The sequence below is a fragment of the Balaenoptera ricei genome, chromosome 11 (genome assembly GCF_028023285.1).
Source record: "Balaenoptera ricei isolate mBalRic1 chromosome 11, mBalRic1.hap2, whole genome shotgun sequence".
Lineage (NCBI taxonomy): Eukaryota > Metazoa > Chordata > Mammalia > Artiodactyla > Balaenopteridae > Balaenoptera > Balaenoptera ricei.
In genome coordinates this window covers 99,744,251-99,762,159 of record NC_082649.1, presented here as the reverse complement: position 1 = coordinate 99,762,159, position 17,909 = coordinate 99,744,251, and the positions used below count along the sequence as shown (strand labels likewise).

Genomic DNA, 17,909 nt, shown 5'->3' with positions numbered 1-17,909 from the left:
TTAGTTTCCTAGGGCTGCTGCTGCAACAAATTACCACAACCTGAGTGGCCTAAAACAACAGAAATGGATTCTCTCCCAGTTCTGGAGGCCAGAAGTCCAAAATCAAGGTGTCAGCAGGGCTGTGCTCTCCCTGAAGGTTCTAGGTGAGAATCCTTCCTTGCCTCTTCCTGGCTTGTGGCTGCATCACACCAGTCTCTGCCCCTGTCTCCACATGGCCTTCTCCTCGTTTGTCTTCTCCTCTGTCTCTTGTAAGGACACTTGTCATTGGATTTAGGCCCCATCTGGATAATCCAGGATGATCTCATCTCAAAATCTTTAACGTACTTACATCTACAAAGACCTTTTTTTCCAAATAAAGTCATATTCACAGGTTCCAGGAAGACATACCAATGTTCAACCCATTACAATTAAGAAATACCAGACTTTTTCAGATGGGTGTGGCTTATTGGGTATTTCCTTTTTAGGTGACCTTGGCCCCTTGCAGAGGAAGGGACAGACCCACTTCATCTGGGGAAGGGCTGGGTCCACTCCTCTGCTGTGTCTCCTTCTGTAAATCTTGTGCCCATTAGGTGTCACTCTGCTGCCAGCCCAGCTCCTCCTCTGGGCTTGGGGACTGGGGAGGCCCGCAGGGCTGAGCAGTCGTGGTAACGTGTCCCAGCCCTCTGCTCACTGCCACGTGATCTTGGGCAAGCCGTGTCTCCTCGTTCAGACTCAGTTTCCTCATCTGTAACATGAGACTTATCCTCCCACCCCGAGATCGGAGATGGCAGGGGAGTCCCTGGACAGGATGCCTCATGTCTGTCACGGGGTGGGAACTCTGGGCCTTGCTTTGTGGAGGAGTTGCTGATGGCCTCTAGCTCTTGTTCTGGACCTTGGGGTACAGAGCCGCACCCTACTCTCTCTTCACCCTCTAACAGAAAAGGAGCCAAGCCTCAAATACTTCATTTACTTTTTTACTTGGCGCTGCGTCCAGGATAAGGGCAGTGACGATCGAAGCAAGGACTTCTGTAGCCACACGTCCCTCATGGCCCCCAGACCCTGGTGTGCACGGATAAGGGGCAGGGGTCCCGGAAGGCTCAGTGTCGTCATGAGGCATGTCTCAGCCTTGGGTTTGTCGCAGAGTCTGGCCTTGAACTTGCCTTTGGCCTTGATCTTCCTATGGGTGCTAGGAAGATTTCTGACTTCAAAGGGTTGAGACCACAAGTTACTTCCAAGTGGGGGACCATGAAGGCGCTGGGGAGCAAGAGCCTCAGTGTGAAAGGAGGAGAGAAGGGGAGAGATGATCAGGAATCTGTTCAAGAAGGGGGTTCTGAGGGATACAAGCCCTTCCCTTGGGGCTCAGGCCAGCCTGGGAACTACCCTCTACCTGTACCCTTCCAGCCCTAACCCCGGTTCTCAGCATTGCCCACCAGGGTATGGGTCACCGTTCGAGGCCCACCTTTCTTGGTTTCAGGGCGTTGGGTGCCAGCATGAGCTCAGGGTTAGGTGGGAGGGAAATCAAAAACTTGGCAGTAGGTAGAGTCATCAAGGCCTTGCCTGTGGTCGACAGGGCCTCAGAGCCCACCAGCCTGCTGTGCTGCAGTCTGAGGCCCCCCCCCTGGGGTCGGAGCACACGGGGAGAAGGCAGCCGGGCCGTGCTGTGGGGGGTGGGGAAGTGGTGATGGGCTGTGAGGGCCTGGGGAGCCCCAGGCTGACCAGCTGCCCCTCCAGGTGTGCGTGGAGGGCGGGGAGGCAGGGGGAGCTGACGGCTGGGGTGTGTGAGGGCAGATGGAGCCCACCTGGTTCCTTCTCCAGAGGCCGTGGGAAGAACACAGGGTTTGGAGTCCAACAGACCTGGGTCTGCATCCCAGCTCTGCCCCTTCTGAGCTGTGCAACCTCGGGCAACTTCCTTAAACTTCCTGATACCTCGGCTGGAAAATGGGGATAATAGCACCTACCTCACTAGGTTGTGAGGACTAAAGGAGCTGGTCAGGTATCAACACAGTGTAAACTGTTAAGTGCTGTACAAATATTAGTTCCTTTCCACAAGGCGACTTTGCATGGAGGCAAAGACAGAATACTGCAGCAGGAAAAGCTTGGGCTCTGGAGAGAGATCAACCTGGGACTGGGTCCTGGCATCTCTGAAACGAGCACAGCTGCCTGGCTGAGTGACTACTCTGGAGGGGACGATACTCATTTGGTTGTGTGTTTTTTAAAAATACTTTGTAAGTGGTGGCTTTTACTTACTACCGGTGGCTCTTGGGTGGGGACAAATCCAGGTGGTTAGGAGGGGCTTGGAGAGCAGGAAGAAATTGCCTTGAGACCCTGGGGTGTTTTGGGGGAATGGTCTTACCCAGGGCCTGGGGGTTCTTCAGACTCAACGGCAATCTGTTCAAGGGGTGGGGATGCCTGTCCCCACTAGCAAAGGTCATGGTGAAAATGCAGCCCATCCTCGTGCTGGGGGGTCCCACTTCCGGAGACTGGGGCGGACCAGGGCTGTGGCACTTTTCGCCTTGCCTTTCTTCCCCTTTCCAGGGGCCGAGGTGGTGGCAGTGGAGTCTGGCTTCTCAGTGTGCCCCAGGCTCCTGGCCCCAGCAACTTTCCTAGAAGCTGACCTGTGGGTAAGGGTTCCCGAGTCCTTGCCTTCCCCAGAGCCTCGCTGGGTCAGCAGGTGAGGGAGGGCTGGGCGGACTTCTGTTTGCTGGTGACACATCGCCAGGGGCTTCTTGATGGTGGAGCCCTCTACTAGAAGCCGGATACCCACATACTGGGGCACCTCCACGGCAGGCTGTGGGGAAGAAGAGGAGACAAGGCCTGCTCAGACAGTGCTGCTGGAATCCTAGGCCTGGAAGGACTCGGAGCACAGGTAGATGGAATTAACTTCTGGGGCACCTGGTCAGGAGACATTTCTGGGCTGAGAAAGGCAAAGCCCATCTCTGTCTCTTAAGGGGTCCGGCCCTGGAGGCCTGAATCAGTACCTAGAGGGTCACAGAGCCCCTGAGATGAGTAACCCAGAGGAGTGGGGAAGTCTTAGCCATGCCCCCACCTGCACCCCTCCAACCCCTTGCTCTCCTAAACTGCCCAGCCACCGCTGGAATGTGTGTTCTCCTCCACAGGCCGCTGCCGATGGACAGCTTCCTGAGGTGAGCGAGATTCTCTGCTGAGAGCATATGAGTTATGACACCCAGACAGATAAGAGGCCTAGAGCCTGCCTAAATCCTTGTCTGAACCCAAGACATGGGGAAGCAGAGCCTCAAAGAAGGCATTCTGTGGAGAGCATGAAGTAGCAAATATGCAGACGGAGGCAGAGAAAACAGTCCAAGAAAGGAGCTCCTGTACCACTTTCAATTCCCATTAAGCCAAGCTGTACTTCCTGCAGCTGGACACAGGAGAGCCCCCTGTGTCTTGCCAGGAATCTCCTTTTATTTTTCATTTATTATTTTTTATTATTATTATGTTTTGGCCGCACTGCATGGCATGCGGGATCTTAGTTCCCCGACCGGGGAGTGAACCCGTGGTCCTTGCCGTGGAAGCACAGGGTCTTAACCGCTGGACGGCCAGGGAAGTTCCTAGGAACCCTCCTTTTAATCTGGAGCTAGTTTGAGGTGTTTTCTGCGTCATCAAAGGATCCTGATTAGAATCTATCTAAACAGTCACTCAGAGCTTCTTAAAAATACAGATATCAAGGTCCTACTGTATATAGCACAGGGAACTACATTCAATATCCTGGGATAAACCATAAAGAAAAGAATATGAAAAAGAATATATCTATATGTATAACTGAATCACTTTGCTGTAGAGCAGAAGTTAGCACAACATTGTAAATCAACTATACTTCAATAAAAAAAAAAATACAGATATCAGAGCTCAAGGAAAGCCCAGTTGATGAGGCAAAGCTCAACTTTATGGAAAAATCTCAGCTAATAAATGTAGAAGGAATGATAGGATTAGCAATTTACCATTTTGCAACTCTAATACAATAGGTAAGGATCAAAACTAGATATCAAAACAAGTAGGTGAAAAGGATGACAGGAAAATGTGTCATCTGCACACTACCAAATGATCACCCTACAAAGAAACTGATCATTGCAAAGGGGAGGATGCAACTTACAATGGAGAGATCTAGTAGCCAAGACCTTAAAGCCATGGTCAGACTTAGCATCACTAATCATGAGATACTCCGACAATGTGTGCCTTGTGATGCTGTATGAGGTATCCAGCATCACCTCTCAAGTATACTTGCCAAAAATGTGTAATCTGAACTTCATCAAGCTGGGTGACCTAACTTTTGCTTTATAGGACATTCAGATAACAGATGAACAAGTTAAATACCACCATGAGGAAACAATCAGATAAATCCAGAATGTGGGACAGTTCCGTAAAACAACCAGCCTGGTGCCTTCAAAAGATCCAAATATGTGAAAAAAAGCACTGGGGCTGTTCTAGATTATAAGAGATTAAAGAACATGAAAGAGAATAAAATACCTAGGAATAAATTTAACCAAGGAGGTGAAAGACCTGTACACTGAAAACTGTAAGACACTGAAGAAAGAAATTGAAGATGACACAAATAAATGGAAAGATATTCTGTACTCATGAATTGGAAGAATTAATATTATTAAAATGTCTATATCACCCAAAGGAATCTACAGATTCAGTGCAATCCCTATCAAAATTCCAATGCTATTTTTCACAAAAATAGAAAAATCAATCACCAAATATGTATGGAACCACATAAGACCCTGAATAGTCAAAGAAATCTTGAGAAAGAACAAAGCTGGAGGCATCACACTTCCTGATTTCAAACCATATTACAAAGCTATAGTGATCTAAATAGTATGATACTGGCATAAAAACAGACACGCAGAACAGAACAGAATTAAAAGCCCAGAAATAAAACCACACTTATGTGGTCAATTAATGACAAAGGATTCAAGAATATACAGTCTCTTTAATAAATAGTGTCAGGAAAACTGGACAGCCACATGCAAAAGAATAAAACTGGACCACTATCTTACACCATACAGAAAAATCAACTCAAATGGATTAAAGACTTGAACATAAGACCTTAAACCATAAAACTCCTAGAAGAAAACAGGCAGGAAGTTCCTTCACATCAGTCTTGGCAATGATTTTTTGGATTTGACACCAAAAGCAAAGGCAACAAACGCAAAAATAAATAAACTAAAAAGCTTCTGCACAGTGAAGGAAATCATCAACAAAATCAAAAGACAACCTACCAGATTGGTTCAAGATGGCGGAGTAGAAGGACGTGCGCTCACTCCCTCTTGCGAGAGAACCGGAATCATAACTAACTGCTGAACAATCATCGACAGGAAGACACTGGAACTCACCAAAAAAGATACCCCACATCCAAAGACAAAGTAGAAGCCACAATGAGATGGCAAGAGGGGCACAATCACAATAAAATCAAATCCCATAACTGCTGGGTAGGTGACTCACAGACTAGAGAACACTTATACCACAGAAGTCCACCCACTGGAGTGAAGGTTCTGAGCCCCACGTCAGGCTTCCCAACCTGGCGGTCTGGCAATGGGAGGAGGAATTCCTAGAGAATCAGATGTTGAAGGCTAGCGGGATTTGATTGCAGGACTTCGACAGGACTGGGGGAAACAGAGACTCCACTATTGGAGGGCACACACAAAGTAGTGTGCACATCAGGACCCAGGGGAGGGAGCAGTGGCCCCACAGGAGACTGAAGCAGACATACCTGCTAGTGTTGAAGGGTCTCCTGCAGAGGCGGGGGGAGGGTGTGGCTCACCATGAGGACAAGGACACTGGCAGCAGAAGTTCTGAGAAGTACTCCTTGGCATGAGCACTCCCAGAGTCCACCATTAGCCCCACCAAAGAGCTGGGTAGGATCCAGTGCTGGGTGGCCTCAGGCCAAACAACCAACAGGGAGGGAACCCACCCCACCCATCAGCAGACAAGCGGATTAAAGTTTTACTGAGCTCTGCCCACCAGAGCAACACCCAGCTCTACCCACCACCAGTCCCTCCCATCAGGAAACTTGCACAAGCCTCACAGATAGCCTCGTCTACCAGAGGGCAGACAGCAGAAGCAAGAAGAACTACAATCCTGCAGCCTGTGGAACAAAAACCACATTCACAGAGAGATAGACAAGATGAAAAGGCAGAGGGCTATGTACCAGATGAAGGAACAAGATAAAACCCTAGAAAAACAACTAAATGAAGTGGAGATAGGCAGCCTTCCAGAAAAAGAATTCAGAATAATGATAGTGAAGATAATCCAGGACCTCGGAAAAAGAATGGAGGCAAAGATTGAGAAGATGCAAGAAATGTTTAACAAAGACCTAGAAGAATTAAAGAACAAAAAAACAGAGATGAACAGTACAATAACTGAAATGAAAAATCCACTAGAAGGAATCAATAGCAGAATAACTGAGATAGAAGAACGGATAAGTGACCTGGAAGACAGAATGGTGGAATTCACTGCCGTGGAACAGAATAAAGAAAAAAGAATGAAAAGAAATGAAGACAGCCTAAGAGACCTCTGGGACAACATTAAACACAACAACATTCACATGATAGGGGTCCCAGAAGGAGAAGAGAGAGAGAGAAAGGACCCGAGAAAATATTTGAAGAGATTATAGTTGAAAACTTCCCTAACATGGGAAAGGAAATAGCCACCCAAGTCCAGGAAGCACAGAGAGTCCCAGGCAGGATAAACCCAAGGAGAAACACGCCATGACACATAGTAATCAAACTGACAAAAATGAAAGACAAAGAAAAGTTATTGAAAGCAACAAGGAAAAAAATGACAACATACAAGGGAACTCCCATAAGGTTAACAGCTGATTTCTCGGCAGAAACTCTACAAGCCAGAAGGGAGTGGCACGATATACTTAAAGTGATGAAAGGGAAGAACCTACAACCAAGATTACTCTACCTGGCAAGGATCTCATTCACATTTGACAGAGAAATCAAAAGCTTTACAGACAAGCAAAAGCTAAGAGAATTCAGCACCACCAAACCAGCTCTACAACAAATGCTAAAGGAACTTCTCTAAGTGGGAAACACAGGAGAAGAAAATGACCTACAAAAACAAACCCATAACAATTAAGAAAATGGTAACAGGGACATACATACCTATAATTACCTTAAACGTGAATGGATTAAATGCTCCAACCAAAAGATACAGGCTCGCTGAATGGATACAAAAACAAGACCCATAGATATGCTGTCTACAAGAGACCCACTTCAGACCTAGGGACACATACAGACTGAAAATAAGGGGATGGAAAAAGATATTCTATGCAAATGGAAATCAAAAGAAAGCTGGAGTAGCAATACTCATATCACATAAAATAGACTTTAAAATAAAGAATGTTACAAGAGACAAGGAAGGACACTACATAATGATCAAGGGATCAATCCAAGAAGAAGATATAACAATTATAAATATATATGCACCCAACACAGGAACACCTCCATACATAAGGCAACAGCTATAGTGCTAACAGCTATAAAAGAAGAAATCAACAGTAGCACAATAATAGTAGGGGACTTTAACATCTCATTTATACCAATGGACAGATCATCCAAACAGAAAATTAATAAGGGAACACAAGCTTTAAATGACACAATAGACCAGACAGATTTAATTGATATTTATAGGACATTCCATACCAAAACAGCAGATTACACTTTCTACTCAAGTGTACATGAAACATTCTCCAGGATAGATCACATCTTGGGTCACAAATCAAGCCTCAGTAAATTTAAGAAAATTGAAATCATATCAAGCATCATTTCTGACCACAACGCTATGAGATTAGAAATCAATTACAGGGAAAAAACATAAAAAACACAAACACATGGAAGCTAAAGAATACGTTACTAAATAACCAAGAGTTCACTGAAGAAATCAAAGAGGAAATCAAAAAATACCTAGTGACAAATGACAATGAAAACACGATGATCCAAAACCTATGGGATGCAGCAAAAGCAGTTCTAAGAGGGAAGTTTATAGCAATACAAGCCTACCTCAAGAAACAAGAAAAATCTCAAATAAACAAGGTAACCTTACACCTAAAGGAACTAGAGAAAGAAGAACAAAACCCAAAGTCAGTAGAAGGAAAGAAATCATAAAGATCAGAGCAGAAATAAATGAAATAGAAACAAAGAAAACAATAGAAAGATCAATAAAACTAAAAGCTGGTTCTTTGAGAAGATAAAATTGATAAACCATTAGCCAGACTCATCAAGAAAAAGAGGGAGAGGACTCAAATCAATAAAATTAGAAATGAAAAAAGAGACGTTACAAAAGACACCACAGAAATACAAAGCATCCTAAGAGACTACTACAAGCAACTCTATGCCAATAAAATGGACAACCTGGAAGAAATGGACAAATTCTTAGAAGGGTATAACCTTCCAAGACTGAACCAGGAGGAAACAGAAAATATGAACAGACCAATCACAAGTAAGGAAATTGAAACTGTGATTAAAAATGTTCCAACAAACAAAAAGTCCAGGACCAGATGGCTTCACAGGTGAATTCTATCAAACATTTAGAGAAGAGCTAACACCCATCCTTCTCAAACTCTTCCAAAAAATTGCAGAGGAAGGAACACTCCCAAACTCATTCTATGAGGCTACCATCACCCTGATACCAAAACTAGACAAAGATACTACAAAAAAAGAAAATTACAGACCAATATCACTGAAGAATATAGATGCAAAAATCCTCAACAAAATACTAGCAAACAGAATCCAGCAACACATTAAAAGGATCATACACCATGATCAAGTGGGATTTATCCCAGGGATGCAAGGATTCTTCAATATATGCAAATCAATCAATGTGATACACAATATTAACAAATTGAAGAAGAAAAACCATATGATCATCTCAATAGATACAGAGAAAGCTTTTGACAAAATTCAACACTCATTTATGATAAAAACTCTCCAGAAAGTGGGCAAAGAGGGAAACTGCATCAACATAATAAAGGCCATATACAACAAACCCACAGCAAACATCATTCTCAATGGTGAAAAACTGAAAGCATTTCCTCTAAGATCAGGAACAAGACAAGGATGTCCACTCTCGCCACTATTATTCAACATACTTTTGGAAGTCCTAGCCACAGCAATCAGAGAAGAAAAAGAAATAAAAGGAATACACATTGGAAAAGAAGAAGTAAAACTGTCACTGTTTGCAGATGACATGATACTATACATAGAGAATCCTAAAGATGCCACCAGAAAACTACTAGAGCTAATCAATGAATTTGGTAAAGTTGCAAGATACAAAATTAATGCACAGAAATCTCTTGCATTCCTATACACTAATGATGACAAATCTGAAAGAGAAATTAAGGAAACACTCCCATTTACCACTGCAACAAAAAGAATAAAATACCTAGGAATAAACCTACCTAGGGAGACAAAAGACCTGTATGCAGAAAACTACAAGACACTGATGAAAGAAATAATGATGATACAAACAGATGGAGAGATATACCATGTTCTTGGATTGGAAGAATCAATATTGTGAAAATGACTATACTACCCAAAGCAATCTACACATTCAATGCAATCCCTATCAAATTACCAATGGCATTTTTTATAGAACTAGAACAAAAAATCTTAAAATTTGTATGGAGACACAAAAGACCCTGAATAGCCAAAGCAGTCTTGAGGGAAAAAAACAGAGCTGGAGGAATCAGACTGCCTGACTTCAGGCTATACTACAAAGCTACAGTAATCAAGACAATATGGTACTGGCACAAAAACAGAAATATAGATCAATGGAACAGGACAGAAAGCCCAGAGATAAACCCACGCACCTATGGTCAACTAATCTATGACAAAGGAGGCAAGGATATACAATGGAGAAAAGACAGTCTCTTCAACAAGTGGTGCTGAGAAAACTGGACAGCTACATGTAAAAGAATGAAATTAGAACACTCCCTAACACCATACACAAAAATAAACTCAAAATGGATTAGAGACCTAAATGTAAGACTGGACACTCTAAAACTCTTACAGGAAAACATAGGAAGAACACTCTTTGACATAAATCACAGCAAGATCTTTTTTGATCCACCTCTTAGAGTAATGGAAATAAAAGCACAATTAAACAAATGGGACCTAATGGAACTTAAAAGCTTTTGCACAGCACAGGAAACTACAAACAAGACGAAAAGGCAACCCTTAGAATGGGAGAAAATACTTGCAAAGAAATCAATGGACAAAGGATTAATCTCCAAAATATATATACAACTCATGCAGCTCAATATTAAAAAAATGAACAACCAAATCAAAAAATGGGCAGAAGACCTAAATAGACATTTCTCCAAAGAAGACATACAGATGGCCAAGAAGCACAAGAAAAGCTGCTTAGCATCACTAATTATTAGAGAAATGCAAATCAAAGCTACAATGAGGTATCACCTCACACCAGTTAGAATGGGCATCATCAGAAAATCTACAAACAACAAATGCTGGAGAGGGTGTGGAGAAAAGGGAACCCTCTTGCACTGTTGGTAGGCATGTAAGTTGATACAGCCCCTATGGAGAACAGTATGGAGGTTCCTTAAAAAACTAAAAATAGAATTACCATATGATCCAGCAATCCCACTACTGGGTATATACCCAGAGAAAACCATAATTCGAAAAGACACATGCACCCCAATGTTCATTGCAGCACTATTTACAATAGCCAGGTCATGGAAGCAACCTAAGTGTCCATCGACAGACGAATGGATAAAGAAGATGTGGTACATATATACAATGGAATATTACTCAGCCATAAAAAAGAACGAAATTGGGTCATTTGTAGAGACGTGGATGGATCTAGAGACTGTCATACGGAGTGAGGTAAGTCAGAAAGAGAAAAACAAATATCGTATATTAACGCATGTATGTGGAACCTAGAAAAATGGTATAGATGAACCAGTTTGCAGGGCAGAAGTTGAGACACAGATGTAGCGAACAAATGTATGGACACCAAGGGGGGAAAGCGGCGGAGTGGTGGTGGTGGTGGTGGTGGTGGGATGAACTGGGAGGTTGGGATTGACATATATACACTAATATGCATAAAATGGATAACTAATAAGAACCTGCTGTATAAAAAAATAAATTAAATAAAATTAAAAAAAAAAAAGACAACCTACCAAATGGGAGAAAATGTTTGTAAATCATTTGTAAGAGGTTTATATCCAAACATACAAAGACAATCTTTTTTTTTTTTTTTTTGGGCGGCACTATGTGGCATGCGGGTACTTAGTTCCCCGACCAGGCATCTAACCCACGCCCCCTGCAATGGAAGCGCGGAGTCTTAACCACTGGACCACCAGGGAAGTCCCCAAAATATATGAAGACAGTCTGATTAGAAAACGGGCAGAGGATCTGAATAGACATTTTTCAAAAGAAGACATACAGATGGCCAACAGGTACATGAAACGGTGCTCAACACCACTAATCATCAGGGAAATGCAAATCAAAGCCACAATGAGATATCATCTTACACCTGTTAGAATGGCTATCATCCAAAAGACAAAAAATTACAAGTGTTGGCGAGGATGTAAAGAAAAGGGAACCCTTGTGCATGGTTGGTGGGAATGTAAATCGCTACAGGCACTATGGAAAACAGTATGGAGATTTCTTGAAAAGTTAAACATAAAACTACCATATGATCCAGCAATTCCACTTCTGGGTATTTACCTGAAGGAAATGAAAACACTTAACTTGAAAAGATAGCTGCAAGCCCATGTTCATGGCAGCATTATTTACAATAACCAACACATAGAAGCAACCTAAGCATCCACTCATGGATGAGTAGACAAAGAAAATGTGGTATATATAAATATACAACGGAATATTACTCAGCCATTAAAAAGAAGAAAATCTCAGGACTTCCCTGGCAGTCCAGTGGTTTAAGGCTCTGCGCTACCACTTCAAGGGGGCATGGGTTCGATCCCTGGTCAGGGAACTATGATCGCACATGCAGCATGGCGTGGCCCCAAAAAATAAATAAATAAAAAGAAGAAAATCTTGCCATTTGTGACAATGTGGATAGACCTTGAGGGCATTATACTAAGTGAAATAAGTCAGACAGAAAAAGACAAACACCATATAATTTCAATTATATGTGGAATCTAAAATCAAAAACAAACTGAACTCACTGATACAGAGAACAGATAGTTGGTGGGTGGGCAAAATGGGTGAAGGGGATAAAAAGTTACAAACTTTCAGTTACAAAATAAATAAGTCATGTAAGGTACAGAATGGTGACTATAGTTAATAATGCTGTATTGTATACTTGAAAGTTGCTGAGAAAGTAAATGCAAGGAAAAAAAATTTGTAACTGTGGTGATAGTTGTTAACTAGACTTACTGTGGTGATCATTTCACAATATATACAAATATTATGTTGTACATCTGAAACTAACAATGTTGTATGTCAATGATATCTAAAAACAAAACAAAACTTCAGAGAAATCTAAGCCATGCCTAATAGGTCCTTTAAAGCAGCTACAGGTCTTTTCAGCACCCCAAGTGTACACCTGTAGGTCTTATGATTAAGTCTTTAACACATTTTGAGTTAAAAGACAGGGTTGCAGGCCCTCTCTGTTAACAGTTGGGCTTCTATAATTTTGAGGGCTGTTGTCCTACATCAGCCTCATGGAAGAGAGAAGAGTTTCTCTCTAAGATCTGTGGACATGGCCTTTGTGCAATAAAATGGGTTATAAGTTGATATACAAGAAACCCACAAGGCTTTTAAAAATATCAACTTGGACTGAAACGGACAGATGCAATATGAAATGAAAGAGGCTTCTGTAGCCCCAAAATTCTTGGAGCAGGTAACAGACTAAGAACTACCGAGCATGATCACAGAAGAGGGAGGATGGCTCAAGGCTGAACAGACTTCCCAATGGATGGAAGCAAGAGACACAGGGAACTCCTAGGAAGTAATAATGGGTCCTAAGAGCAAAAGGAGAATTAAGTGCCAGGGTGGATTTCACAATTGCTATGGACTAATGATTCCTATGTACTTCCCACCCTGCCTCTCCTTTCTGAGTGGGAGTATCTATTTAAAAAAAAAAAAAAGAAAAGAAAAGAAAAGAAAGGAAATGAAAGAGACAAAACAACCAATGCAAAGTGTGAATCTTGATTACATGTTGGTTTACAAAACCAAAACAAAAAGACTTGGCTATAAGAGATTTTGGGAATAACTAGGATATTTGAAAAATGCAGATGCATAGTCCCTAAACCAGTCATTTCGGGTCAACCTCTGGGGGTGGGGCTTCCTGACAACAGTACCTTTGGAAAGCTTTCCAGGAGATTCTGGCCTGTGATCAGCATTTGGGAACCACTAAGTTAAAACTTTCTCTTCCCCTTTGCTTTATCTTATTTTCCTGCCCTTATGTTTCCTCATTTACATTTTTTGAAGCCAAAATGCCAACGTATTAATTTAAGATACAATCAGTAACTGACAAAGACCAGGACACTTGGGTTATACGATCAGCACATCCTCTCCCTGTGGCCAAACTTTGATGGAATCCTAATCCTAATCAGAAGGATTAGGATATTTAATTTAATAACCACAGGAAATTATTTGCAGTGTTCAGAAACCCTTGAAATCAGTTTTCTGACTTTTAAAAATCTTATTCCAATAAGTGGACTCAAATCTCTTTTTGGAACAAGGTAAAATAAATAACAACAACAACAATAATAACATAACAATAATAATAGCAGCCTCCACAAATTGACTGTGGAGGCACTTTATGTGAGGCACTTTACAGTGATGGCATTTATCATAAAACACCTAACAACCTTACTAGGTACTAACAATAGCTAAAACCTCTGTAGCATTTACTATGTGCCAGGCACCTCTAAAGTGCTTTACCTGTATCAGCTCGTTTAATTTTCACAATCTTACGACGTAGGTACCATTTTCATTCCCGCTCTACAAATAAGGAAACTGCGACCCCTAGAGGTTAGGAATTTGAGCCAGGATTTGAACCCAGGGAGGTTTCAGAGTCTATGCTTTTAACAGTATGCTACTGGCCTCTCTAGAAATATTACCCACACGTTAACTCATTTCATCTCCCAAAACCCAGGAGAAAGATGGTTATAGCATGTCCATCTTACAGATGGGGAAATGGAGGCTCAAGGGGGTGAAGTGGCTGTACCCAGTCACTGTGGCAGGACCAGGACTTGAGCTGGGTTTATGTGACCGCAAAGCCCTGAGCTCCACTATGGGAAGGCCTCCCCGGGTGCTGCCTGGGCCTGGCCACCTCACCTGTTTGTAGATGAGCTCGAAGGCCCCCGTGTCACAGCTGCGGTCCAGCCGCCGGTCGATGACCACGCGCAGGGTGTCGGCCTGCACGCCGGCACAGAGCCGGGCGGTGACAGCCGTGGAGGGTGCCATGGTGGGGCTGGCGTTGATCTCGATCAGCCAGGGCTGGAAGTCCTCACCGAACACAAAGTCGGCGCCATAGAGCTCGAAGCTGGCCTTCCGACACTGCACGGTGTCCTGGGAGGTCTGCAGGGCGTGGATCACCGCAGCCTTCATGCCAGGCACGATGACGGTGGACCAGGCGTTCGGGGCCCCCATCTCCTGCAGGTGGGCCTGGAACTTCTGGCTGGACCACATGTTGTCTGAGGGCAGCAGTGGGTGTCGGCGGCACGAATTCTCCAGGTGCTTCTGGATGGAGTTGTTGCACAGGTGCACGGCGCTGGGACAGAGCGCAGAGAGCTGAGGGCTGGCTCCCTGTGCCCCTCCCACCCAAACGCGGGGAGGGCAGGCAAACCCCGAAACCAGCCCCACGCGCTCTGGGCCGCTCAGCTTGAGGGGACAAAGGCCTCATCACATTCTTCTAGGGCCACTACCAGTCTTCGCTCAGGACCTCTCTGAGGGCGCTAACTACAGGGGCCACAGTGTTAAGTGCTTTGTGACAGTGTCAGTTAACCCTCCCAGTGCCTGGAAGATAAGAAGGTGGTTAAGAGTACGGGCCCCGTGGTCACCAAGACATGTGTTCAAGTTCTGTCTTCATCGCTGACTGGGAAGACCTTACATAAGTCATTTAACCCATGGGCTCCTTTCAACATCTGTAAAATGGGGGTAGTAACAGTACCTACTTCACCAGGTTTTCATGGAGGACTGAGATAACATACACGAAGTGCTTAGCAATCGTCACATACAGAGCACTCAGTAGCCAACAGCTATGAGCTCCATATTACTGCCTCCATTCTTCAGATGTGGCAACGGAAGCTTAAATACTGATAGGTTTCACCTGACCCAAGTCACAGAGCTTGGAAGCTTCAGAGACGGAATTTGAACCCAGGGCTCAACAGGCTTCCTCTCCCCCGAAATGAACGCTGCAACCTGCCTCTCTCCTCTCGCATTTCTCCTGATCCCCCTTTACCCCGCTCTACATCCTTTCTTCCATAACACATATCACTTTTAACCCATTAGATGATTTTACTGATTATGTTCATGGCTTGTCTGTTTCTCCCTGCTGGAATATGAACTCTTGAGGGCTGGGCTTGTTTTGTTCACTGCTGTGTCCCACGTGCCTAGAACACTGAATGGCACAGGGTACACACAGGTGGCTGGATGGATAGAGGCCTGCCTGCCTGCAGAGTGTGTTTGGAGCCCCACATTGCCCTGGAATCGCTGCTCCTTGCCAGCTCCCCAGCTAGACTGGGAGCTCATGGGAGTGAGGGTTCTGGGGGAGGCTCACTTGTCCAGGTTCTTCAAGGAGAAGGGCTGTGTAGAGAAGCGGATGTAGCTGTCGCGATAGAACCACACAGTAAGTGGGTTCCAGTCGGTCACCAGGAACCACTGTCTCAGATCAAACTTGGTGCCAAAGATGAGCAGGGGCTGCTCAATATACTTCTGCACCACCCACTTGCCGTCCTTCATCACCATGGGATTGCCGTCCACCAGCTTCAGCATCTCCTCCAGGTGGTCCATGCACATGATGCCTTCGGGGGAAACAGGGTGGTCAGGGATCAGGCCAGGCTTGGGCTGGGAGATGGGCCAGGAGACCATGGAGAGCTCATCATAAGCTCTCACCCCCAAAGGACTTGATAGGCCCAAGTGGGTAAGCCTGCCCTTCTCCCTGTTCCCTTTGGGAAAGCTGAGAATCTGCTAAGGATTTAAAGTTTTAAAAAAAATTAACCAGTTTTATCTGATGAAAAGGAATATATGCACGGATAACAATTCAAACAGTATTGGGCTTTTTTAAAAACCACGTGCATAAATGACTTTGATTAGTTTTTCACAATAACTAATGGAATATAAAACAACAGAACTGAAAAGTAGGCAGTACAAAAGGGTATACAATTTAAAAAAATACATCTCCTTCCCCAGAGGCAGCCAAGTGCTACTTCCAGGTCCTCTGGATAGGCTCCCAGGTTATGGAAGAGTTGAGTGTGCCTCAGTTTCATAGTATTCTATGCACTTAAACATGCTAAGGAATTGGAACACTGCTTGGCACTTGGTGAGCATTCAGTAAATGTTAACTCATATCATTATTACTAGTTATCTGTGGAAAACATCCCTAGGTATAGATTTGCTGGCTCAAAGGGTATGTGCATTTTTTCACTTTATAGAACAAAGATGTTCTACCAATTTGTACTCCCAGTAAGAGTGTATGAGATTGTGTGTTTGCCCACATTCTATCAACACTGTTGATGATTTATTTTTACCATTCTCTTAGGTAGAATGATATTTTAATTTTATCTGTTTTATAACGAGTGAAGTTAAGTATCTCATGCTAATAAGGCGTTATTTTAATGCTGATATATACAGTTGACCCTTGAACAACACAGGGATTAGGAGCGCCAACCCTCCGAGCAGTCAAAAATTCTCGTATAACTTTACAGTAGGCCCTCTGTATCCGTGGTTCCACAGCCATGGATTCAACCAACAACAGATCATGTAGTACTGAAGTATGTATATAGTGAAAGAAATCCGCATATATGTGGACCCACGCAGTTCAAACCCACGTTGTTCAAGGGTCTACAGTAAGAATCACAAGGCAAACAAACACACAAATCAATCTCATTTCTTCATTGTTTGGCCCCTCAAACAGTCTGATTGCCCGCCAATGGCACAGAATAACTTGTGCTGGGTTCCCAAGCCAGATCCTTTCTCAAATAGCCAGAATGATCACTAAGATCCCCAATAACATGAAGTCTTGTATAGCCAAAGATTGAGGCTGTTCGTAACCTCTGACCCAGCAATTTCACTTTTAGGAATTTATCCTAAGGAAATACATGGAAAGGCTACTAAGATATCTGCACAGGATATTCATCACAGTGTTGCTTGTAATAGCAGTTCATCAATCAATAATCAAATAAACAGGAAAAAAAAATGGTGGCCATCTAAATATCCATCAGAAAAGGATTAGGTAAGACCATGAGAGTACATCTAAACAAGTTTAGACTATGCAGCTGTAAAACAGAATGAGGTAAGAAAGCACATACTGTACTTTTATATAAAATTCAAAAACAGGCAACACTAATCTATGGTATTGTAAGTCAGAATAGGGGTTCCCATTGCGGGGAGGTAGAGACCTGGAGATGGCATGGGAGGGGGCTCTCTCGGGTGCAGATAGTGTTGTATTTCATGATCTGGGTGCTGTTTCCACGAGTGTGTTCACTATGTGACAATTCACTGAGTTGTATATTCACAATGCATACCCTTTTCAATGAAGTATATTGTATACATATCTCAATTAAGTTTTTCTAAAAATGGAGAGAAAATGTTGAAATACTTTGGGATTCATTGTATTATTCTCTCTGCTTTTGTGTATGTTTGAAAAGTGTCTATAATAATAAGCTAAAAACAAGCAGGGAAGAAAAGCAGATCTAGATGTACTGCAATGGAGTGATCTGCAAGATCTACTGTTAAGAAAAAAGAAAGGTG

At 43.4% G+C, this 17,909-nt stretch overlaps 1 protein-coding gene across 1 annotated transcript in view; it reads right to left on the bottom strand.

The window, feature by feature from the left end:
* Positions 1 to 937: 937 nt before the first annotated feature.
* TTLL3 (tubulin tyrosine ligase like 3) overlaps positions 938 to 17,909 on the bottom strand; it is a 35,411-nt gene continuing 18,439 nt past the window's right edge. Inside the window, 6 exon segments of the mRNA XM_059940363.1 lie at positions 938 to 1,119; positions 1,122 to 1,233; positions 1,425 to 1,665; positions 2,623 to 2,767; positions 14,274 to 14,709; positions 15,718 to 15,961. Coding sequence (XP_059796346.1) covers positions 946 to 1,119; positions 1,122 to 1,233; positions 1,425 to 1,665; positions 2,623 to 2,767; positions 14,274 to 14,709; positions 15,718 to 15,961 — 1,352 coding nt within the window. The 3' untranslated portion in view covers positions 938 to 945.